Source organism: Lemur catta, chromosome 4 (assembly GCF_020740605.2).
Source record: "Lemur catta isolate mLemCat1 chromosome 4, mLemCat1.pri, whole genome shotgun sequence".
NCBI lineage: Eukaryota > Metazoa > Chordata > Mammalia > Primates > Lemuridae > Lemur > Lemur catta.
In genome coordinates, this window is record NC_059131.1 from 17,973,085 (window position 1) to 17,998,647 (window position 25,563).

At 46.5% G+C, this 25,563-nt stretch overlaps 1 protein-coding gene across 1 annotated transcript in view; it reads left to right on the forward strand.

Annotated features, from left to right (window-relative positions):
• Window positions 1-1,369: 1,369 nt before the first annotated feature.
• Window positions 1,370-25,563, forward strand: part of EFR3B (EFR3 homolog B) — a 76,343-nt gene continuing 52,149 nt past the window's right edge. The window contains exon 1 of the mRNA XM_045549179.1: window positions 1,370-1,437. Coding sequence (XP_045405135.1) covers window positions 1,431-1,437 — 7 coding nt within the window. The 5' untranslated portion in view covers window positions 1,370-1,430. The remainder of the gene's footprint in view (window positions 1,438-25,563) is intronic.

Sequence of the window (25,563 nt, forward strand, 5' to 3'; positions counted from 1 at the left end):
GGTAAGGCCAGAGAGAAATAGGAAACATGGGTTTGGGATACAGCAGAGAGAGCACTGTTTCAGGAGTCTGGCAACCTGAATTCTCTCTCTGGCGCTGTCCCTGCCTTGGGCCACGAAGGAAGAAAAAATATATATATATGGGAAGAGAGAGAGAGAGGGAGAGCCCACTGTGTACTTTCATGTAGTTTTTATTCCCAACGGTCCTGCAGGAAGCTGAGGCTCAGAGAGGGCAGATGCCTGGCCTACACACACACAGCCCAGTGCATCTAGGAAGTAGAACACTAATTAACCTCACAAGGTTAAATGAAGTAAAATGAAAGGCATTACACTATCTTTAAGGTCCCTCCTTCTCTAACCTCTCTACCCTCTCTTACTAGTAAGGGGGCGGAGGGAACTCAACATAGGGCAAGAGGAGAAACTAAGGAACAGAGACTGACAGGCCAGGGCAACGAGTGAAATGTAGAGAAGGCAGCCGGGTGAGAAGCGGTGGTGAAGTCCTGAGCTAGGCTAGGAGAGATCCTGAGGGTGTGGGGCCCTGGCAGGTGCCTTCTGTCCCTGTGTCTGTTTCTCACACGGTCAGGGCAGGTGGAGAGACGGAATTCAGTTCGGCCCTGGGGCACAGCTGGAGAGGCCTGGCGGCACAGCTTGCAAATTGCACGTATAAATCTGGGAGAGGAAAAGCAAGCGGACTTCCTGCAGCACTTGGGGGCTGGGAGTCGGGTGCGTTTCCTGCGTACCTAGCGCGGGAAGGACGCTCTTCGGGAGCAAGTACCTGGCCAGAGTGGCTGAGAGGGTGCAGCTGAGGGCTGGAGGGCTTCGCTAGAGAATGGGGTTTAGCTGAGGGAGCCAAGGAAGGGCGAAGGGTTGTCCCCCAGTTCCTAGTCCTTGCGCTCCCTGCTCAGCGACGCAGCCTGGACAAAGCTGAGGATGGGGTACACCTGCAGCTTCCTGGGGCCCGCAGGTTAGTGGAGATCTCAGCTGTCGGCCTGAGCACCCCGACAGGAGCAGGGAGTTCGGGTGGGTGGCCCCCCAGGCGAACGACGCAGCCAGCCCGGAGACAGCCGCGGAAAAGGCGCATCTCGGGTTCGGGAGTCCCGGTGGGGGCCGCAGCGAGGCGGGGCGGGGCGGGGCGGGGCCCGGAGCGGCCGCGCGGGGCGGGCGGGGCGCCTCATTAGCATAGCTCCGCCCCCTGCGCACAGCCGGCCCGGGAGCCGAGCGGAGGCGTCGCAGCCCGCCGGGCGCTGAATGGGCTCGCGCCGCCCGGCTGCGTCCCGCCCGCGGCCGCCCCCCGCGCCTGCCCCCGCCCGCCCGGGCCTCCGCCGGCCGCCGCCAGCCCCCGCCCCGGCTGTGAATGAAAGGCAGGCGCCGCCGGGGGCTGGCTGGAAACGACGCGGCGACGCCGGCCTCCGGGAGGCGCGCGCCCCGCCGAGATGTACGGTAAGGAGGGCTGCGCGCCCGGGCTCCGGCCCGCAGGGGCCGACTCCGCAAACTTCCAGGGCGCGGACCATTGTCCCCCTGCGTGACCCCGGCGCGGGGCGAGGGCGCCGACTGGGTGCCCGGCCGGGCTGTTTCGGCTGCTCCGTGAGCGCGCGTCTGTGCTGGGAAGACAAAGATGCATCGAGCCGGGGGCCCAGGGGTCCTCCTTCGGGCCCTCGTGTGCAGGCGCCGGGGGCGGTGGGCGGGGGTCCGCCGGAGGCTGGGGGCCCTGCGGAAAGCGTGTCTGTCTCGGAGCCGAGCAGACGGGGAGTGTCGGTGGAGGTGGTCGTGTGGCAGCGTTTGCAGAATTAACAAAAGCGGTTTGTGCTTGGGAGTTTTATGCGGGAAGCCGGTCCAGGGCTGAGCGGAGCGCTCGCCGCCGGCCTTGTGCCCGGCTCCGAGGATGCGGGAGGCGGCGCCAGCGGTGCAGAGGGCCGGAGAGCGAGCCAGTGCCGGCAGCCTCACCTCGCCGCCCTGGATGGACTCGGCCTCCGCCTGCCCCTGCCGCCCGACCGCGGGATCCAGGTTCCCTAACTTCCAGATTTGCCCTCCGCGGCGATGAGGGGCGGAGACGCTGCTGGGTGCAGCACAGCCCTGTCCTCTCTTCCCCTGGTCCATAGCCATCCCCTCAGTTGCTGTGCAACAGTTAGCCAGACCCTGACTGATGCACTGCTCTGTTTGATAATTTCCCAGTAATTCTTCCGGTTTTGCAGGTGTGTGTGAGAAAAACAAAACAAAACCAAAAACCAACAAAACACATTCGGTCCCACATTGCAGCTCTGATGAGTGGAGCTTTGGAGACCCAGACCAGTCGGGGAATGGACTGCATTACCCAGCCCCCAGTCCCTCCAAGGGCTGCGTGTGTGATCCCAATGGCCCTGAGTCCATTAGAACCCAGGTCTCTGACCCTATTCTAGGGCCAGCCAGAATTGGAGCTGTGCTCACCTCCCACCCCCGCTGCGATGTAGGGGCTCAGGCTGCACCTGAGGGGTGAGTGTCTGGCGAAGAGCAAGTTCCCAATTTAACCCATCACTGAGGCTGCTCAGCTGCCTCACTCTGTGAACAGACTGTGAGTCACAAAGTTTCTTGGAGGCAGAGGAAGCTGAGAGCATGGTGGAAAGGCTCAGCAATTGGTGCCCCCCCCCCCCCATTTAGAGAGAGAGAGAGAGAGAGAGAGAGAGAGAGAGAGACTCAACTTTTTAATCCATCTCCTTCCCTGCTCAGTTGGTAATACATCCTCATTTTTCATCCAGGGTGAGACTTCAGTAGGTCCCCTTGGCAAGCATTATTTCTCTTGGGGGGACCAAGTGGGTTTGGGAGGGGAGGCTGACAGCAGGCTGTGCTGCTGTCCAGTGCAGACTCTGGGGGTAGGTAGGTAACAAGGTGGTTGTGCGTTCTAAGCTGGGAGGTTGTGCGGTTTCCAGAAGAGAGCTCTCTATATGTATTTTTTACTCTCTCTGTTTTTCCCTCTATTCTTTTCTGCGGAGGGAGCAGCCTAAAGCTGCAAATCATTTGACAAAACATGTGACTGCAGGGACACCTGCAGTGGGGAAGGAGTTAGGACAGGCTCATCATAATGGGGCAGAATTGGGAACCCTGGTTCTGCTGGGCCACCTCGTTGCATTCAGTCTGAGATAATTTGATAACTTATCTGAGATATCTGAGAGCTGAGGGTCCCAGTCTGCTTCCATTGTAGGAAGCAAGACAAGGAAGAGCTAGACAGTACAGAAAGGTGAACTGGGAAGCCAATATATCTGGGTGCTATTTTTGGCTACACCACAGATTTTCATTTCTCTTTTATGTTTTTATTTCCCCAGATGCAAACAGATGGTACTTACCCCGAATGATTCATAGAAAGATTATAATGAAGGAATCCTCTGGGCAGTTGCCCGCAGCACAGGAAAGTCACACCAGTGCTGGGTGGGAGATTAGTACTGAGGGTGCCAAGCCTTGTCTTGGGAGGTGTGAGAGGGAGCCCACTGTCCCCAGGGAAGGCTTGTCCCCCTGGATTTTAGCGTGTTCTTGACTTTCATGGAAAGAAAGGGTCTGTGTGATACTTAAAATCATTCTTTGCTCAGCAGTCAATAGAGGGATGAAAAAAATGTGAGTGGGGGGCATAGGATCATAGACTTCTTATAATTTTCTTAGCTTCCTTTCATTTCCTAAGAGATTTAAATGTCTAAGGTGACACAGTAAGAGGGAATAGGGCAAAATGAAGACTGGGGGCTCCTGGCACAGTGCTTCTCCTCCCTCCCCGGCCCCCCACTCATCCCAGTGCCTCAGGTGAGCACTTCTTAGGAAAATGCTACCAGGGGTTTTATTAACTAATGCTCACAACCCCCCCCCACCCCCATGTCCCTTGTCAATCCATGTTCGTAGGATTCCCACACAAGACCGTGGGTAGTCACTGTGCCCTCTTGGAGAGCCATTGCTAAAAAGTGGCTGGGATTTAGGAAGGACTGAGTAGTGAGGAGACAGTGGGGTGAGTTTGGCCAAGGGAAAGAGAGACGTATTTCTCTTGGAGCCAGAAGTTGCCTAAGAGCTTTAGGTGAACGTGTCCCTTGTCCACCCACCTTAGTGACTTCATCCATTATAAATTTGTATACTCTGACTCTTGTCTTCCCATCTTATCAGCTTGGGATAATCTTCATCTTCCCTCTCCTCCCTTCCTCGCCCTACCTCCGCCCTCCACAGCTCAGTCTTCTTCCTGCTGCCTGTGGGAGGCTGAGCCCCTTGGCTTTGCCAGAGGCCACAGTGCTGTCTGGGAAAGAAAGAATCCTAGATCTAGGGTCAGCCTATCCCAATCCAAGAGCCATGTCATGGCTGTGTGACCTTAGGCAAATGGGGTTGGGAATTAAATCGCTGGGAATTAAATCTCTGTATAAAATGGTGAAATGCCCATCTACCTCCCAGGTCTGTCGTGAGCCTCAAAGCCAGGCAATGACGTGACAACACATCACGAGATGTTCTGTGCTCACAAGACAAGTTGCTCCAGAGCTGGTCCCCTTCAGGTCCTCTTGGGCCTTTTCTCTGCTGTCTTCCTCTCTGCCGGCTCCTGCACATGCCTGTTGGTGTCACCCCCCACCCCCACTTACACACACAGATCACCTCGACTTTGCCAGCCGCCAAGCCAGGGCACTACATCTCTTTCCCTTTGCCAAACTCACCCCGCTGTCTCCTCATTACTCAGTCCTTCCTAAATCCCAGCCACTTTTGGCAATGGCTCTCCAAGAGGGCACAGTGACTACCCACGGTCTTGTGTGGGAATCCTATGAACATGGATTGACAAGGGACATGGGAAAGATAAAAGTACTCTGTACTGGGGTGGGAAGATGATTGGCAAATTCTCTGCAAAAATAGCTTCCCATTCGTTGTTCTTTTTGTTTGAATTATATAACTAAGAGTTTCCCTGTTCCTCTCACCTGGGGTGGAGCCGTATGGCCTTGCCAGGAGCATCCCGTGTACGTGCTGAGGTGAGACAGCGCTCTGAGAAACGCTGCCCTCCGCAATCAGAGCAGCCAGCCGCGCAGAGTGACTGGGAAGGACCGCCCCAGCCACAGCCTGTGCACCCTGATCCCACTAAAACAAAACTCAGCCCTGAGTGCCGCCTCGTCCTCAGCGTATGTCTTTGCCCTGCTTTGTGATTGACGATGCTATCAGGAGGTAGCAGTGGTGTACAGCTTTTTGAAAATGCGCTCGACAGAGCATCCTACTTGGTGAGCGAGACTGTTGTGAGTGGGGTGGAGAAACTGCAGGGCCAGGCAGGGTGCAGAGGCTCACCTCTGCAGAAATCTCCAGAGACACCTGCTCCTCACAGGCAACTGCCACGGCGTAACACATGCACACGTGTGCACATGCACATGCTCCAAGCCCTCCCCCAAATCGCAAGGCTTCTGCAGCCCCTTGGTGCTGCATGTGGCTTGTGCATGTGGGGGCCTTGTGGCCTGCCCTCTCTCACCCCTCAACTCCAGCTCCTTTATTCCCCGTAGCAGGGGGCGTGGGTGAGTAGAGCCTGTTTTCTCTCTTGCTGCCCACAGTTCAGTGAATTCAAGTGTTCTTGCACATAAATGAAAAGTTGGTATCATCTTACAGGAAATTTGGAGAAGAGAGGAGGAAAAAAAAGTCATCCACAATTCTACCCACTAACACCAACCGTTTTTATTATGATACAAATCACTGCTGGGGTTTTGCACTCACCTCCTTATGCCCTTTTGTTTCTATTTCGTTTCAGTCCTGGCTTTGGGGAGCACCAAGAATCCCACAGCCTGGGTCTGATGCCCAGCTCTGCCCCTCAGGCAACCTTGGACCTGAGCATTTCTGAGCCTCTTTCCTGGCTTTAAAAAGATGATGACAATGTCCACCTTATAGCAGAGATTAATTAGGATAAAAGAGCTGCTCCCACCTTCTCCTCCCCTTTCAACTCTCTTTCCTCTATTTCTTAGGTTTTTTTTTTTTTTTAAGGCAAAAATCAAACAAACAAACACATAAAAACTTATGTCCCGTAAGATTAAGACCAGTGCTGGTGATACTGTTGCTTATATTAAACAAAGGAAAAATCTAATTTAAAAAAATCAGCCAATCCTTCTAGAAAATCTGGAAAATGCAGTAAACTATAAACAAATATAATGATGTCTACTATTTTAATGTCTTTTCTTCTGTGTATTTGTTTATGTGGTTGGGATCATCCATTTTATATTATTTTGTATGCTATTTTTTTTTTACTTAGCATTAGACTGTAAGCATGCCCCCAAGTTAATAAAAACTCCCTGGCTGTCATTTTTTATGGTTAGAGAACAGTCCATTGAATGGATATATAATTTCCTTATAGTACATTCAGGGGTATTCATAAACTTTCTGTATTATAACCCCTGGAGAAGTATCTGGTGCTTAAAGCTTTCTCTGAACTTTGGACTTTTTCCCTAGCCCTCCAAGTGGATTGGTCAAGGTGTATAAACGTTTTGAAGACTTGTTAGGTATCATCAAATTGTCTTCAATTTGTATCAATTACACTCCCACTAGCAGTTAGGAGAGTTATCTCCCTCTACTCTCAAGAGCATTAAATATTGAGATTTTTTTCTCTAATTTTTGCTAATTTGAAAGAAAATTTATATCACTTTAACTTGTATCCTTTATTATTAGTGAAGTTAAACACTGTTTTTTTAACCATTTGTATTTTAGTAACTTGTCATAGGAGTGTGAGTGCTTTATTAGTTGAGGGTATTAACTATTTGCCTGTCATTTGCTATGCTGTGTTTTCAAGGAAGTAGACAGAAGCCATCCAGTATTTGTGGGGTACCAGTTATGTGTGCTAATACACAGGGCATCACAGGGATACAAAAGTGTACAAAAGATCTTTCCATCAAGAAGATTAGAATTTAATCTTGGGCAAACAAGTTGTAAAACATGCAAGAAATTAAATGATACAAAGATAAGTTCAGTAAAATTACCAAGTTTTGCAAGAAGGAATGGCATTACTCGTCAAACGGTCGGTCAGCAATATCTTGAAGTGGAAGAGACCAGTGAGAGGCGGAGCCATTGGGGGGCTTCGGAGGCAGCTGTCGTGCTGGGTGCTGAGGGGTGGAGGAGAAGGAAGTGTATGCCAGGTGGAGGCACCAGTGTTCGTAAGTGCACAGAGGTGGGGAAAGAGAAGACCTGTCCAGGGAGAGTTGGGGGGCTACCTGGTTTGGGCAGAGTTTAGGTGGAGAATTATGTGATTGATAAGGAGATGATGTCAGGATATGGAGTTTTCACTTATTGTGAACAGCAGGAGCCACTGACAGTTGTTACTGTCAAAGGATTGATTTGCTCAAGTGATGTTTTAGCGCAATGAAGCTGGGGGCACCGTGCAGAATTGGGGGGTGAAAATGAAGAGAAGCAGAGGAGGAAACAGTTGTTGCAGCCACAGATAGTGGCCTAAAGAGTGAGAAAGCTTTGAACCACAAGTTACTGTGCATATGCAGTAGAAGATGTTGGCTTCTTTAAAAAAAAAAACCTGTGCATGGGTGTGCGCGCACATACACGCACTCCAGAAAGAGGGGGAATAAGGTGAATTGAAACTTTAAAAAAATGACATTTCCATGGTGCATAAAATGTGGGTTATATAAGTATATGTAAAAAACAGTTGATTTTAAAATAGGTACTAAATTACCTAGAGCTATAAATTTATTATAATCTAACTTGTTTTAAAGAAGATTTGGCGCATATGTTTTACATACACACTTACTACAATAAATAAAGAGATTAAAGCTGAGAAAATCTTAAACAGAAAAAAAGTCAGGAATTTATTTCAGAAAAAAAATGCATACAAATAATTCCTGTTGCAAATTCAGTTTTGAGCTTCCTGTGGGCCAAAATTAAGAGGGATGAAGGCCATTATTCATTAGCAACCATAAAATTTTTTAATGCAATTGCCTAGGACGAATACTGCTTTTTGAGATGCTAAGACCTGAGAGGAGTTCATCCTGAAAGAGGCAATATTTCATAAATCTTGGTCTCAATTAGATATTTCTTTTGAAAAGATAGTCACCTTAGTCTGCTCCATACCCATTTGTAGGGTATTAAGATTGGTCCAAATGCAAGTTTGTAGAGAAGTTTAGTAACTGATTCTCCACACTGAAGTTGCCACTGGCCCTGCTCTCGGATGCCCTCCTGGTTTGCCAGAAGATGAACTCGCTGGGCTCTGGCCCACTTTGCAGCTGTGCATATTATTTCTTTTTTGAATGGATGATGTGATCTTCTGAGAGCCTGTCCCTGGAGAAGCTGTTCTTGCCTTCACAGTCTCAGGAGGCTATCTAGCTGCTCTTATCCATGTGCTTTATTTTAATTCACTGTGTGGCCATTTGTCACTATCTAATATTTCTGGTGTTTGTTTCCCCCACTGGACTACAAGCTCCATGAAAGCAGGGAACTCGTTTCTCTTGTTCCGTATTACAACTTAAGGGCAGAGAACACTGCCTGGTACACAGTAGGTACTCAAAAACCTTGTTGAATGAAGGAATCCTGATCTAGATGTCATCTTTTTTTTATTTGCCTCTTTGTGACTTCTTGCACTCTACATATTTCGGCCTCAAATGCGTTCCGAATGATGGTACAAGTACTATTAGTGTAGCTTCCATTCTCTGTGTGCTGCTACATGCGGAGCAGTATTCCAAGCCCTCCTAATGTCCTAACAATTTAGTGGCCCCCAGACACTGGGAGGAAGGATTATGATTCCCATTTTAGAAATGAGAGGTTTATAACTTGCCCATGGCCACACAGTTATGTGATAAGCCTGGGATTGACCCTAGGCATTCCAGCTCCAGAGTGTGAGCCTGCCTCCCCAATCACACTGTCCCTAGAATATGCTGAATATTCCTGAGAATACAGGTCTTTCCTCTGTGGAGCTTATTGAACTTCACAGATGCTGTTAATCTGGGAAGGGCAGGAGAATGTAGGAGACAGGGCAGAATGTCCCAGGCCAGTGAACAGTGAAGCTGGGAGCTCTCACTCTCAAAGGAGCCTTTGCCCCTGGGCAGCTTTCCCACCTCCCTTATCTTTGCTTTGTCAATGAGAGAAGGGGCCCCAGGAAGAGCCTTGGGGGCCAAGATGAGGGTAGGTAAGAGAAGAGCCATAGAGAAGGTTGGTGAGAGTGGAAGACAGAATGCAAGAGCCAGTGATGGCCTGAAAAACAAGGGAGCATGGGCATGCATTTCAGAGACAGGCAGACAAAGCGCGTTGGGGCTGTCACAACCAGGACAGAGTCACACACATGCCTGATTGGCAGTGTTCTCAGAGACGTGTTCCATGGTCAGTGATTGGCCTAGATGAGAGCAGCGACCAGGAAACCTTCTCTAGCAGGAGGAGCTTCTGCTTCTCTGGTAGTTTGGCTGTGAATTAAAGCTCCTTCCCTACATCTTCAGGTCCAGGCAGTCTGGACGCAGCCACCTCAGCCTCTAAGAGGCAGGGTTAGGACTGTGCTGTGTGGTGAGGCCCCTTCCTGAGTACATCTCTCATGCTTAAACAGCAAAGCTGTGCTGCACGTGGGCCAGACTGGAACTGAGGGAGGGATGGTGTTCCAAGTCCCAGATGACCATATTCTAGCCACAGGACCCTGGGAAGTTAGTTCATCTTTCTCTGAGCCCATTCCTTCCCCTGGAGAATGGGGATAAGTAGTCTGCCTCGCTCATGAGGGTAGTGAGGAGGTCAAATGAGATAACGTCTCTATGTATGTACTTACACTGCAGAACACTGTACCTATGAAAGGTAATCTTATTACTGTCTTAGCAATTCTTATGGATGCTTCTGAGATATAGCTATACCCTTTCCAGAAACAGACAATCCCTGCATATGAGGATGGATGTGTCATATTTAGGCCATGTGTGTTAAAATCCTTAGACAGAAGAGTCTGGTGGTAAGAATATAAAAACAGAGGGCTCCTGCAACACTGGTGAGCCTGCCCCAGTGATGTCCGCTCACCAGGCTGGGCCCCTGAGAGGGGACAACTGTAACACTAATTACCTTGAACACCTCCGTGTCTCCTAGAGGGCCACCCACAGGTTGGTGGTCCATGACTGTGTCCCTCTCAACCCTGTACTGGAAAGATGAAAAAAATCTCTTAGACCTCAAAGAAGACAGAGGTGACATTTTTATCTACATCCTTGTTTACATCCTTTTATCTACAGCCCAGTCCTAACCCTACCTCTAAATTTGTATGCATCACTAAAATTTAGCAATGTTTGTTCCATGCCATTCTATTCATTGTCTCAATTCAGAACAACCCTTTGGAGGTGCATGTCATTATTTCTATGGTTGAGTGGAGAATGCTGAGCTTCAGAAGTTCAATAACTTGCCCAAGGTCACGCAGCTTGTTTGAGTCTGTTCACTCCGTTGCCTCCTAAGCAAGCATTTACAGAGCTTCATGCACGATGAAAACACTGCTTTTGTAGCTGATGGCAATTGCAAGTGTCTTATGCCAAATAGCAAGTTTCACTATAAGAGAATTCTAAAGTGAATATTTTAGTAGATTTTACATCGTTTACTTGTGGCTTTACATCTAGGACCTGGGTTATACAAGACTCTCATCAGGCACCTATCTGGACTTTTAAGCTCAGTACTCTAAAGGATGTCCTTTAGCCTGACAGAGTAGTCTGTGTGTATATCTGAGAATTAAGGTTCCTGGATTCAAATGCTTTCTCTTTACCATGCGTGAAGGATAATCCCTGAATTACAGGAACATTTATAAAGACCCTGCCTGAAGATCTCTTAGAAAGAACTGCTTGCAATAAAGTGGTACCTTCCCAGCACCTCATAAGCTCCTTGTGACTCATGCAGGAGGGATGCTTCTAGAGCAGGAGCACACAGGATAGATGCTAGAAAAATCCGGAGCTCTGCAGCCTCCCACCAAGCCTGCTTCATGTCCCCACTGTATCTTACACTTTACTGTTCTTTTTGTCATTTATTTGTCACGCTGAATGTCATTTATTCTTTACACAGTAGATCTGTGAACCTCTTGAGGACACAATCTCCATCTAAATCTCTTTTGTTTCCCTAGCATCTAGCAGAGAACTTTGGTATGTAGTAGTAAGAGCTCAAATGTTTACATTGAGCTGTAAAATAATTACATATCTTCCATTCACGCCTACATACATAGCAGCCTGTACATCCAGGCTATCAGTGAAGGTGGGCTGGGGATTCCTCCCAAGGTCAGAGAGAGTCCTGTAGTGACAGCAGCAATATTTCATCCTCATAATGTGCCTTCTCACATTGATCATAATTCCATTTAAATAAAGAACATGCCAGAATATAGGCATTTGATTTTTCCTCCATGCTTTGAGGTGCTAGTCATGAAAAACAGCTCCCTGGCCTACCTGCCAAGACGGTTAAGGCAGTTAGAGAGACTCTCATATATTTCCTCCTTGGTTTGTGGAGCTCAGGATAAATGTCACAGTCTTTTTGTCAGAAAGCAAGGTTATTTAATGCTGTAATTATGAGTAAATCTTTATTTTGATTTCTATTCATATCGTTTGTGCATTATTCTTTCACAAAACAAGAAAGATGAAAAGGCCCTTTGACACAAAGTCAATAAATGTCTGTTTCTCGTTGCCTGGAAGCACCTGGCCAGAATGTTCCTGGTAAACCACTAGGCAGCCTTGTGCACCGTCAGTCTTGGAGCTGGAGTGGGGGGGCACTGTGTGGAAAAGCAGGTTTGTGCACTTTTGCTGCACGTCATATACACACGAAGCAGAAGAGGGAAAAATAGCATGGTCTTCCCATTGCCGTCATCCAACTCCTAAAAGCGCCTGGTCCTGCCAGCTGGTCTGAGCCCAGTAGCTGGTAAATACGATAAACACATCAGACTGTCCAAAAGCTACTCCACCAGACATCCTCTTCTCCCCCAGATAACACTCTCAGAGAACGGGCTGAGTATTCTGGAGAGGTGTGGGCAGCACTGGGAGGCATCCTCACTGTCCTGCTTCATCAAGGACATTTCCGGACCTGGAGGGTAGTTGGCCCTGGACATCAGGGCTGACTCGGGCTTTGTTGCTATGTGAATTGGGGCAAGATTCTCAACCTCTCTCAGCTTTAGTTTCACCATCCACAAGTTGGTAGAGCTGGACTGGATGGACTTGGAGGGTTTCCCAGCTCTTACATTCTGCGAAGGGCTTGGGGAAGCTGGTCCATCTGTGGCTAAGGCAGCAGGGGCTTGTGGTGCCCACAGAGCAGGAGTTTTCCAAAGATCCCAGTGGGAACGCAAACACTGCCATCTCAGTTTCTTTGTGTAACCTGGCTAGGCATCCATGTCCTCATTGGGGAGACTGGGCTAATTCTCCTTTTGTCAATTCAGTGTCTGTCCCAGCGTCCTGTCCAGTGGCATGCGCTGTGCTGACAAGTATGCCGGGGTAGGGGTGGGTAAAAGTCGTGTGCCTGCCAAATGCCACGTGCTACCATACATTCAAGTTTCACAAAAATCCTATGTAGTGGTTACTCCTTTCCCCATTTCCCCTCCCATTTCCAGATAAGCATGATAAGGTTCAGAGAAATTAAACACTTTATCCGGGGTCACCCAGCTCCATAAGTGGCATAGCTAAGAAAAGAGCCAGTTCTGTTTTATTCCAACGCTCTTCTCTTCTATTCCACGTGGACTCTCATTTAAAACATGATTATCAACTGGGCTATGTCAAAGTTTAGAACTTTTCTGTATCGAATCACACTATCAACAGAATGAAAAGGCAACCCACAGAATGGGAGAAAATATTTGCAAGTAATATATTGGATAAAGGGTTAACATCTAGAATACATAAAGAACACCTGTAACTCAATAGAAACAAACAACTTTGATTAAAAAATAGGCAAAAGGCCCTTTTTTTATATTTTTGCCCCTTCCTTTTGCCCTCTCTTTGCTGCGAGAATGGGTCCGGTCGTCACCTGTGGCGTACGTATCACGCTCTGTAAACCTGTATCTTGCTCTTGCCTAGAATCCTGTCTTTCTCGCCTCAATAAACCTCATTTTCATGCTTGCCTTAAAAAAAAATGGGCAAAGGACTTGACTAGACATTTCTTCAAGGAAGATACACAACTGGGCCTGGTGGCACACACCTGTAGTCCCAGCTACTCAGGAGGTCGAGAGGCCAAGGTGGGAGGATAACTTAAGCCCAAGAGTTTGAGTCTAGCCTAGGAAACATAGCAAGATCTTGTCTCTTTAAAAAAAAAAAACAAAACTGCCAGGCATGGTGGCTCACACCTATAATCCTAGCAGTTTGGGAGGCCAAGACAGGAGGATTGCTTGAGCCCAGGAGTTTGAGACCAGTCTGAGCAACACAGTGAGATCCTATCTCTACAAAAAAAATAAAAATCAACCAGGCATGGTGGCACACACTTATAGTCCCAGCTGCTCTAGAGGCTGAGGCAGGAGGATCGCTTGAGCCCAGGAGTTTGAGGTTGCAGTGAGCTATGATGATGCCATTGCACTGTAGCCAGGGTGACAGAGTAAGATCCTGTCTTAAAAAAAAAGAAGAAAGTTTGCATAAATAAGGTTAAGGACATGTCTGTTAGTGCATTTGTTGGAAGTGGCTGTGGGGAGGCTGATCAAATGTGGAGTCATGTGTCCATGTGAGGGGTGGTTTGAGTTAATGACAAATGGGCTTCAGCTTGGGGAGGGAGCAGTCTCAAAAAGCAAGCCATGTCCTCTTAGCAGCAAAATTGAGACACCAAGAAAGGCCTGTGTGGCTGCCAACGGGGAGAAGAGAGCAAGACAGATTCCACAGAAGAAAATAAATGTGTATTCAGGTGTTGGCTGCACCTGAGCCACAGGGTTGGCACCTGAATTGTAGTTTTATTTTTGACTAAGCTGCCTCTCAGATGGGCAACTCTGCATGGCTTGCTCTGAAGTGAGCAGCAGCAAGCTTTATGTATTTAATAAAAAATTTTTAAAAAGCGAATGCCATACCAGGAAGCCAGCTGTAGTAAATGCATGTGTACTAGCCCTGAAAGAAACCCACTAGAACACTGCCAGTGGTTATTTCTGGATGATAGGATCACAGATGAGTTTAATTTTCTTATAAAAAATATGTTGTATTTTTCACAATTTGCGTAGTGTTTTTCATCATCAAAGGCCTTGTGGATAGTTATCTAGACTGTCCTAATTATGTTTTAGAAATGATATGTAAGAATGCATGCAGAAACAAATCTATGATGATAAAAATCAGATAGTGGTTGGGCTGGTGGATTCACTGAAAAGGGGAACTTTGTGAGGGGATCACAAACGTCCTATCTTTTGTTTGGGTGGTGTTTACACAAGCATAAAAAGAGTTGTCAAAACTCTGAACTCTTAAGATCTGTGCATCTATCTTATTGCATGTTACTTATATTGCAATAAAACAGTAGGGAACCTGGGAAGAGAAGAAAGCATGCATGCAGACAAGCCTGGGCTGTCTTGCAGTGCTGGCAGGGGGTATGCTAGGAGGCAGCCCACGGCCTGTGCCAGCCCGCACCAGGGCTCTGACCCACAGCCCAAGACGGTCCCCAGTACCCCAGTGAAAGGGCTCATTGAGAGCTGCTGGGCAAAGCCGCATGCTACAGGACGGCTTACGCGCTGGGCAGCAAGTGGAGGAAACTGCCCTGGGAAGTCCAGCCTGTTGGCAGCTGGGAGGCTGATGGTGCCAGCAGGGCAGTGGGCAGAGGGCTCATGAAGCAGGGCCGTCTGGGTGCAAGGCCTGCCTTTTGAGCACTGCTGTTGACATTGCTGACTCACAGGGGACATTAAATGACAAACCAAAGCCCAGCTCTACCAAATCACAGGCAGGGCCAGGCATGTATGAAGGATTGATTTTTCCGTTTCCTCCTTGCGGCTTCTGTGCTCCTGCAGCCCACAGTATTATCATTCTCTTAAGAATGGAGAGCCTTTAATGGCCTTATTATTCACCTGTTTCTTAATGATGTGCTGGCTTGTGACATCTCTGCACAAAAACCTATGCTCTCTGGCTGAAAATGGATTTTTTTTTCTAATGACACATTGAAATGAATAAATCTCAGTGTCTCCTTTGCAAGGGTTGAGTGTGAAGACCCTGGAGTTTGAATCAGTTATATGATTTTGGAAATGTTACTCAACTGCCCCAACTGCTCATTTTCCTCATCTGTAAAATGGGGACAACAGACCCCACCTCAACATTGTTGGGAGGATTAAATAAAAATGCATTGAAACTTCCTAACAGTTCCTGACCCATAGTGAGAGCTTAATAAATGTTAGCTCAGTAAATGATGCTGATGTTAATTGGAGATATTGTAATACGTATTTTGCCTTCAACCAATCCTTTCTGATGACAACACAGCAGGAACAGGCCCACCCTCTCTAGAGGCCTGAGAATCTGTTTTGAAGGAAGGATTCTCTGCTCCTCGTTTAGAGCTTTTTAAGGAGCTGTCCCTTTCCAGCTGCTTTCTCTCTCTTCTTGCTCTTTGCTTCTCAGGGTGGGCAGAATCTGCTTCAGGGACTGTCCTCTTGGTGCAGGTGTGCCCAGAATGCCCATGCGCACTAGAGCTGCCTCATTAAAAATGGGTCTTGGCTCTGCGTGGGCTGCTGCTTACTTGGCATTTTTAGTAGGGCTCAACCTAGTACTTGTTTGCATTTTTACACCGTTCTGGTGCTTGCTGTTTTGCATTTCAAAAGCGTTGCTTCTGTAATTTCCCTTTGGAGCTGAGACCACCCTGGTCCTGGCTCTGCATTTTCGAGGCTCTGGGCAGGGCGCCTGTCTTGTGTTCTGGCATCCCTTTCCTGCTGCGACAGTCTCTCTAATGGTACATTTGGGCATTTGAATGACTGATCTTGGATTCTTAGCCTCTAAGAGTCTGCGTCTTAAGTCTGTGAGTCTGTATATTTAAAGCACTTACACTTGCTCTTGATCAATTTGGCTCCATAACAATGAAGCTTCCTGTGTTTCTAATTTTGTTGCTGTGTGTTCATTTGGGAAGCTGGAGGTGAGTAACCCTGCTTTTTATAGGCTGCCTGGTGACCACAATAGGAATCTGGACATATTTTGGGAAAGGGGAAAGTATAAATGTGTTGTAAATCCCAAATCCTGATTTCTAGTTCTTAGCTCCAAACTTAAGCCAAATCACCGCTGAAATTTCTAACACCGTATTGTTTTCAGTGATGGATTCTACTCTCTATGCTGGAAGCTCTTTCAGAGTAGGAGTTATTTACTGGAATATTTCTTACCTCCATAGTTCACTTAAAAAAAAATCCAATGCCTCCATGTGCCGAGTAGCAGGTATTCAGATGAATGAATTCCCCCGAGGAGTTCAAATCACTTTAAAGAGAGCTACACACATAAGCATTAACTTCTTTTCCCCCTTTTCTCTCATTTATTGGAATTCCTGGAGCTTGAAAGGCCCACAAAGCACTTCCTTCCATGAATGAAACCAATATATTACTTATACTGATAAATAATGTTTTTATTTTTTTTTAATATTTTTTAGAGACAGGGTCTCACTCTGTCACTCAGGCTGGAGCATAGTGGCACAGCCATAGTTCACTGCAACCTCAAACTCCTAGGCTCAAGTGATCGTTCTGCCTCAGCCTCCCAAGTATCTGGGGCTACAGGTGCATGCCACCACGCCCCATTGATTTTTTGTTTTTTGTAAAGACAGAGTCTTGCTGTGTTGCCCAGGCTGGTCTTGAACTCCTGCCCTCAAGTGATCCTCTAGCCTTAGCCTCCCAAAATGCTTTGATTATAGGTGTGAGCCACTGTGCCCAGCCTAATCTGCCTTCCTGTCAGTTGATTTTTCAGCAAACCTTCAGTGGGGCCAAGGGCCTCGACTCCCACACATGAATGCACAAAGTGAGGTTGCAGTGAACTGTGACTCAGTGTGCACTCTAGCCTGGGCAACAGAGTGAGACCCTGTCTCAAAAAAAGAGAGAGGCAGATTAATAAGAGAAAAGGCATACAAATTTATTTAACCATGTGCTTGAGGAGGAGCACAGAGTGATTGCCCAAAATCCCACTGGAGTCCAGAAGCTTATATACCATCTTGAGGTTACAGAAAGAATGGGGGCTTGGATCCTTGCAAAACAGGTTATGGGAGGGGGATAGGAGGAATTCCATTGAGGAGCAGTAAATGATTACTTAGGAGAATGGATCAGGGGACAGAAATTAACTTGTAAATCATTTTCTTGGAATTTAAGTGATTATTGGAGACAGTCATTATCTTGGAAAGGGTCTGTTCAGATGTGGTTACATTCTTGATTTTTCCTGTAATGGATAATGAGATAACAGGGATGAGAACAAGAACAATTGTTCTCCTTGGAGGGTCTGTCCTATTTTTATGTAGATAGGGGGAAAGTCTCTCCCAAAGCCTGTTGATCTCTAAGGGTTTTTAATTCAAAATATTTATTATACCAGGGAGCCATATTTTGGGGTGAACTTTCCTTTCCTCCCTCACATGAATAAAGGAAATGACTTCAGGATCTTTAGTCAGCTCCTTGGCATCAAAATACCAGCCAGAGCAGAGCTAAGCAAGTACAGAAAACAGTGTGTGTGTGTGTGTGTGTGTGAGTGTGTGTGTGTGTGTGTGTGTGTGTGTGTGTGTGTGTGTTGTGAACTCTAGGCTTCCAAATCTTTGAATGGAAAGATTTTCCATCAGATTTTGTGAGGAGCTTTATCCTGAAGAGAAAATGGGAGAAACATTAAAAACTATACTTAAATTAAATGAGTGATACATAAAATGTTTTTGTTGGGGAGGAATGCAACTAAAACTGAAGCTCTAAGTCAGAGCTGTCTTAGAGAATCTTCTGCGATGATGTAAATGCTCTGTATCCATGCTGTCCAATATGGTAGCCTCTAGCCATACGTGCCTATTGAACACATAAAGTGTTGTAGAGGCTACTATATTGGGTGGTGCAGGCTAAGTCCCTCCTCTCCTCCTCCTCTTCATCCCTGGGCCCCCAGCTCTGGTCGGTAACCAATGTTAACACTGTGTTGTGTATCCCTGTAGATCTTTCTTTCTGCATGACAGCATATTGTACACATGTATTTATATATGAGCCAATCTGTTTGGCCTGTGAGTGCTGCACACAAATGGTATCATACCATACATGTTCTACAGCCTCCTTTCTAATTAACAGTGTGTTTGGAGAGCTGTCTGGAGCAGTGCTCGTAGATCTGCTTCATTCATTTCGGCTGCTGCCTAGTGTCCATTGCATGGATGTTCCCTGGTTTATTTAGCCCATCCTTTATTGAATGTGTAGGGTGTTTCCAAACAAAGGCACCAGATCCATCTCTTACCTTCTTCCCTGTGCATGTGAGCAGGTGCAGACACTGAGAAATGGATTTTCCAAGCGAGGGGTGGAGTTGTATCCATATTCCGCCCGTGGTTCTCCTACCCCTGGTTCTCCTGGACTGCGCATGCAGGGCCGGGGCTGCCGTGGGTGTGAGCCCCTATGTCTGAGACGCTGTCGGGGAGCCTTTATTTATTTTTTGGGAGGAAGCTGGCAGCTGTGTCCTACTCTGATCTCTGTTTCCACTGCCCACGCTGAGAAGCTGAAACTTAGATTTTATCACACAGGCTGTGATGAGCCCTGAAAATACTGAGACATTAATAACGATGTGAGGATGACAGACGCAGACAGCACTCATCTGCAAGCCACGACAAATGCAGACTTGAGGAAAATCTGGAAGGCTCGGAGCCTCATTTTTTAAGTTAGATTTCTCAAGCCATGCTCATTACACTCATCTTGGGGCTCAAGTATAAGATGGCTGGGTTTAAAGGCCCATGTCTTTGCCAGCATTTGAATATTAGGTGTTGAGCAATGAATAAAACCAAGATTCGCCAGCAGAGTCACTTTCTAAATGAGGCAAGGGCAGCGCAGGCCTTGGGCACGGCAGGGAACAGCGTAAATTAAAGCCGTTGCCTGCTTCCAGTGGCCACAGCATGTCTTGTCTAATACTTTATTTTCCTCCCTCCTGATTTCAGACTATGCTGAAATAAAGATTATTCCATACCAAATCTTTTTCCCCATGATTATCGGGGGCTTATGATGATTTCAAAGTTGAACCCTGGAGGAGTTATGATGGCTGGTAAAACAAATGCAGGAAAGAAGTGAACAGCGGGTAGCATCCTTTCAATTAGCAATGTCCCCCCAGCAGCTGGGAGTGGGAGACATTTGGCAGGAATGGGCCATTGTCCAACAAAGAACTGAGAAAGGAGAAAGGGGGGAAGTGGGAAGAAGTGAGGGGAGCAGACGCTCAGAGGGACAGAGCCCACTAATCAGGCTCAGGGACAAGCTTCCAGGGCACGCACACAAAATTGGGGTGGGGGGATTGAGTATGTCCACAAAGCGTCAATGGAAATGAAAACAAAGGAGAAAATTCACTGTGGTTTGATAGGTCAAGCTGTTTTCTTTTCTGCGCGTCCCCTGTCCTGACGTAATCATAACTTTCACAGTTCGGGCCCTACTGTGGATGCACCTTTCTCATTAAACACTCCAGTCTAGGAATTTTTCCATATTGTCACTTAGTCTTTATGCCATGAGGCTTGCGCTTAAATTATTTATTGAATACATTTCAGCCAGCTGGCTGAATTCTACTCAGAGTTCCTTTGTTTACAAATATCATGGTGAAGTGTGTCCTGTGCCTATGATGAGTAGACATGTGAAAATAGAGCACTGATTGTGGAAGGCACCTCTCTGTGTTTTCCTCTCCAGAATGTTTTTTGGTATTTTATTTTTTTTAGTTGACATATAATAATTGTACATATTTATGGGGTACATGGTGATGTTCTGATACGTATCATGTATAGTGATCAGATCAGGGTAATTAGCATATCCATTGGCTCAAACTTTTATCATTTCTTTGTGTTGGGAACATCCAATATCCTCCTTCTAGCTATTTGAAACTATTTAATATATTGTCGTTAACTATCCTACAGTGCTATAGAACACTAGCACTTGCTCCTCCTGTCTAGCTGTAGTTTTGTGTCCTTAACAAATCTTCAGATTTTTGGTCAGCTTTTCAGTGGGTTGATTTTAGTGGGCAGTGTTCAGACTCTGGCCCCAGCTCGTCCTGCTGCCTGTGGCTGGTCAGCCTCAAATCTTGCACATCACCCTGGTGATGTGATGTTTTTGCTACCCACGTTCCTCTGTGGCGAGATGAGTTGCTAATCCAGTTTCCAGGACCCCCGTGGCTACCGAAGCACCGTTTCTGTCACTAGTCCAAGCTTTTGGCATCTCCCTCTCGGTGCCATCCATGTGGCCGTGGGTGGTTCTTACTCTGCGTTAGATCCATCTGGCCCCTCCTTTCTGTTCTCTTTGGCCACCACTCTGGCTCTGGGCCTTATATTCTTTATTTTATTTTATTTTTTATTTTTTATTGGCCCTTATTTTCTTATGCCCCTGTTTCTGCTCTCCTGTTGATGGTTTCCTTTCTTCTGATGCCTCTAAACTCAAGTTCAACTAGCCAGACCCTGGCTATCCTTCCTAGTACACTATTCTCATCCTCTCATACCTCTTTTCCCAAAAGCCCTCAAATAACTCCCCTCACCTACAAGATGAAGGCTGAGTTCCTTACCTGGGCAGCCAGGGCTTCTCGCAGCCTTCGGACCAATGAGGCTGCTGCGTGGAACCCCCCCCCACCCCTGCACGCTGGCGCATTTCCTGTCCCTGAAGAGACCCTTCCTATTCTTTGGTCTTAAAAATGGCCATACCTTTTGACTCCATTTCTGGAAATCCATCCTAAGGAAATAATCCAGAAAATGAAAAAAGCTATAATGTACACACACTCTTTCCAACTTTATTTTCAATAGCATAAACGTGTAAACAAGATAAATGTCAAGTCATATGGAAAAGGTTCAGTAAATTATTGTGGATCTTCTTGCTGGAATTTTAAGCACACATTCGAAATGATAATTACAATGACAGGTAAACAACAGGAAAAATACTCATGAAATAGGATGAAGAGCACCAGAGAGCTGCCATTCATGGAGCCTCCCGGGTGCCAGCTTGCGCTGGGTGCTCTGCTCCTCTCCACAGACGGGGAAACCAACGGGGAGCTTGGAAGTCACTGAGTTCCAAGGCGTGTTCTTTCTGTGCTATAAAATAGGAAACTGCATCTACGTTTTGGTATGATTCCTGTTTGGAGTGACAATATTGAGGATCATTCTTTTAAAATTGTCTCTGTGAATATTATTTAAGCTCTTTAACAATTTTACTGAATGCATACTCTGCACTGGGAGCTAGGTGCCAGGGGCCTGCAAGGAAGTCCTGGACAAGCTCAGGTTCCAAAACCTCTTCCACATGTGCCCCTTTGCTCCACTGTTTCTCCTGCCAGGACTACCCCTTCTCGCCCCTTCTGCCAGGCCCACATCCTCCTGCCTAAATTCTGCCTCACCTGAGAAGTCTTCCTTGACCAACCCAGCCTGAGGAGCATGCACCCTCCTTGGGCCCTCTGGAATACATGAAACTTTCCATGAGAAATGTCAGTATACCCAGGCTGCTTGCATTTAACTTATCGACTGTGCCTTTTCTCTCCAACTAAACTGCAAGAGCCCTGAAAACCAGACCCATGTCTTTTTAATGTTTCATATCCCCAAGTAGCCCTTGGCACAGTAGGTGGGGGGCCATGATGGGTACTCAGTATATGAGTTGGCAAATTCTTTCCCTCCACCGGTGGCCAGTCTAATGTGGAACTGGTTGGTCACTCAAAGGGGTGGCAGGAGAGGCTCTGGCATGATGCTGGCACACTCTTGTATCCCCATGAGCAGATCGGTCTCCTGAGTCAGGGTCTTCTAACAGTTACCACCTCTACTCAAAAGGAAGCATCTTTGCCTTCGTTATATGCCAACTTTTAAAAGTCTTTATTTTGAAATATAGATTCATAGGTAGTTGTGAAGAAATGCACAGAGAAGTCCCATGTACCCCTCACCAGGCCTCCCCCAATGCTAGCATCCTGCATAACTGTGGTTTAGTACCAATATCAGACACTGGACATGGGTACAATCCACACAGCTGGTTCAGATTTCACCAGTTATACATGACTTTTTAAAAATAACCCATCCTGAAATTATCTTTTTCTACTTGAGTACATTTTCTTCATATCCCTACCTGACGTATTTATTCTCACTTCAAATCTATACATACCGTTGCTCCAAAGTTGGACAGTCACCCTTGCTCCATTCCTGGGTCTGTTTCTTGCTTCTGTGTGATGTTGGGCAGATTAGCCAACTTCTCTGAGCTCTGGTTTTCTCATGTGAAGAGTGGCAATACTAACCTCATGGGATTTTTGCCTACAATCCCAGCACTCTGGGAGGCCGAGGTGGGAGGATCACTCGAGGTAAAGAGTTTGGGACCAGCCTAAGCAAGAGCAAGACCCTGTCTCTACAGAAAATAGAAAAATTATCCTGGTGTGGTGCTGTGTGCTTATAGTCCCAGCTACTCAGGAGGCTAAAGTAGGAGGATTGCTTGAGCCCAGAAGTGTGAGGTTTCAGTGAGCTATGATCGTGCCACTGCACTCTATCCCAGGCAACTGAGTGAGACCCTGTCTCAAAACAAAAATGAAAATAAAATAATAGGCCCTAAAGCCCTCTTTTTCTCACAGTACAGTGGAATCCTTCTTTTTAAATAATGTTCAAAATCAGTCTCCTCTGTCGCTTTCCCATCCCATCTCTAGCTTCCTCAGCTGCCCTGTTCTGTGTGTAACATTTAATTTATATGATCCTGATTATTTGTTCCACATTCCTGTTAAATATATTTTCATTTCTATTTTTACTTCTCAATAATACAGGGTATTTGCAGGCAGAGACCTCAGTTCTTCAGGGTCTTTTAATTTCCAAGTCAACGTATTAGAGAAGAGCCTAGGTTTGGCACCATCTGTAAAACAACAATAATTGTATCAACTTCATAGACTTTTTGTAAAGATTAAAGAAAGAAAGCATAGTGCCTGGCACAGCCAGACTCAAAACATGTTAGCTGCTCTTGGTGGTCACCGTGATGCCCCTTCATGTGAGTTTCCCACAGAGCATTGTCCTTGGGCCCCTGAGAGGTGATAGTGTGTCTGTCTCGATCTGGATTTCGATTTTTTAATAGCTATTGGTGCTTCACACTCCAAGCATAATATAAAGATGAAAGACTTGAAGGGCCATTCTTGTTCTGACTCTCCATTTTATTCTACCCTGCCGTCTTTCTCCTAAGTCAGGAAAGAGATTTTAATAATAATGACCATAGTAATACCAGTGATGATGATGATGATGATGAAAGCTAACAGTTACTGAGTGTTTATTATGTGCCAGGAACAGTTCTAAAAAACTTTACTCGTGTTAACTTATCTAGTCTCCATCGCAACCCCTTATTCCCATTTTGCAGATGAGTAGACCAAGGCACAGGAGAGCCTGAGTACCTTGCCTAGGTTTGTGCAGCTTGTCAGAGCTGGAACTGGGATTTGAAGCCAGGCTTTCTGGCTCCTGAAAATGGTTGAAATAAATTTTTCCTGCTGTTAGTGGTCCCAAGAGACAGAATGAAAAAACATTCTGTTCATTTTTACCTGTTATTTGCTTGAAGAACCGTTACCAAAGCCCAGGGAAGCCTACGGTTAGTAAAGAATTGAAGCCCTGACATTAAATCAATCGGACACCTTTCTCTCTTTTTAAATCCCATCCTCAATTAAGGGGGAAATCAGATTAACCAAGATTGGCCGGAAAGTAGTGAATGTCTTGGAAGCTCAGGAGCTCAGAAAGGTCAGGCCACTGACAGCTACTGGTTTGTCTGTGGATTCAGACAAGTCTCACCCAAACAGTCTCCCCAGGGAGAATTCAGCTGCCATTTGGTTCTACTCCTAGTCAGATCTGTCTGGAAACGCGAACCCTGCCTCCTTCCCAAATTCATTCTCATCAGTACCTCTTGATCTCTTCAATCACGGACAGCAAGAGACAGGTCCTGGCCCTGCACATCCCTGTGCCGCACACCAGTGCTGAAGCCACACGGCGGGCACCATTTGACTTCCTTTGCACCAATAAAACAAAACCAGGCTCTGCCCGTATGATTCCCGGCTTTAATTACCAACGGCAAATTGCTGTGTCACCCAGAATAATGAGGGAATGATTAAATAAACCAGGGTCTAGTCAAAAGAGAGAATAATAGCCATTAAAATGAAGTTTTGAAAAATATTTAATAGGACAGTAAATGCCCACAACATAAGAAGAAGAAAATAGGTTTTAATACTATCCTGTAGGATCCCAATTTTCTGCGTATATTTTTAAAATATGCATAAACACGGAAACAAAAGCTAGAACATAGACATTAAAATTTTAATAGTTATCTCCAAATTATATGATCATAAGGGATGTTTATATTCATTTTTATTTTTTCCTATTTTACAGATTTATACCAATAAGCATGTATTCCTTTTAAAATCAGAAGCAAGGAAAAAGGGAAAAAGAGAAGAGGGAAATGTTTTGGTTTTCCTAAATGTTTCCTTGTTGAAGAGTTGTTGATTCTTTGTTTCGTGGGTCCACCAGTCCTTGCCATCTCTAGCTCTCTCCACCCTAGGCATCCGGCTCACTTCTTCCAGGAAGTCTTCCTGGACTCATTGATTCAGAGATTTCTTCAGTTTTACGGACTCCTTAGTCTCATTGTGACACATCATTGACTTTACATGTGTGTAGGTCTTGTGTGCCCAACTACAGAGTAGGTTCCTGGATGGCAGAACCTGTATAGTTTAAACTTCCTTCTCTTCCCTGCATCACCCAGCAAGTACTGTGCAAACTGCTGGAGTTCAGTTGATGTCATTCGAACACAAGGCCTGGTCCTCGTGGGAGGCACATGAGTTGGACGCACCTTTCTCTCTGAACTTTGTTCCATTTCCTCCAATTCATCTGAAAGTGGTATCTGTGCCATTAGCCCTGGGTTAAATTTGATTGTAAATTGTTTAAAAAGAATTCCGTTTGCTTTTGGTAGGAATGGTCAAGTCCAGCCCTTGTCTTTACAAGGAGATTGTAGAGCTGAGAAAATAAATATGAACTATTTTGAGCAAAAAGGCATTTTTCTTGGTGAATGGGGATAATGGAGTTGATGTTTGTAAAAAGGAAACCAAAGGCAAGGAGAGGCAGTGACTTCCCTCGGTCTCACGCTGATCAAAGGCAGGTGAAGTCACACGTCACACCAGCTTTCCTCAAGTCCTGCTGGGCTCAGGATACTGTATCGAGGTCAGAAGAAAATGAGACCTGAGGAATTTACAGTTTATCTGGAAGGAAGAAAAGATGAGTCACTGAAATAACTTAGCCTGAACAAGCAGTGGTAGGAGATTACATAAGGTGATACAGTGCAGAGGAAGGATATCCCCGGGTCCGGCTGGCACAGGGCAGGTGATGCCTGTGCTGCCATTGACCTAGCAGGTGTCAGGATCCCCCAGACCCCCATGTCTGTGGCGCTCACTCTCCTGCCCCTTCACCATCTCCACCTTGTGTCCAGTCCCTGTCACCTGAACGTCCTCTCACCCACAGCTGTGGAGGACCCCATTCTGCTCCTCTAAAGACCTCCCAGCCCTTCTCACTCTGGCTTTGATGCGCCCCTGGCTGCTGGACAAGGACTGTGCTGGGAGGCAGAGCAGAGGCAAGAGGACCACCTGCATG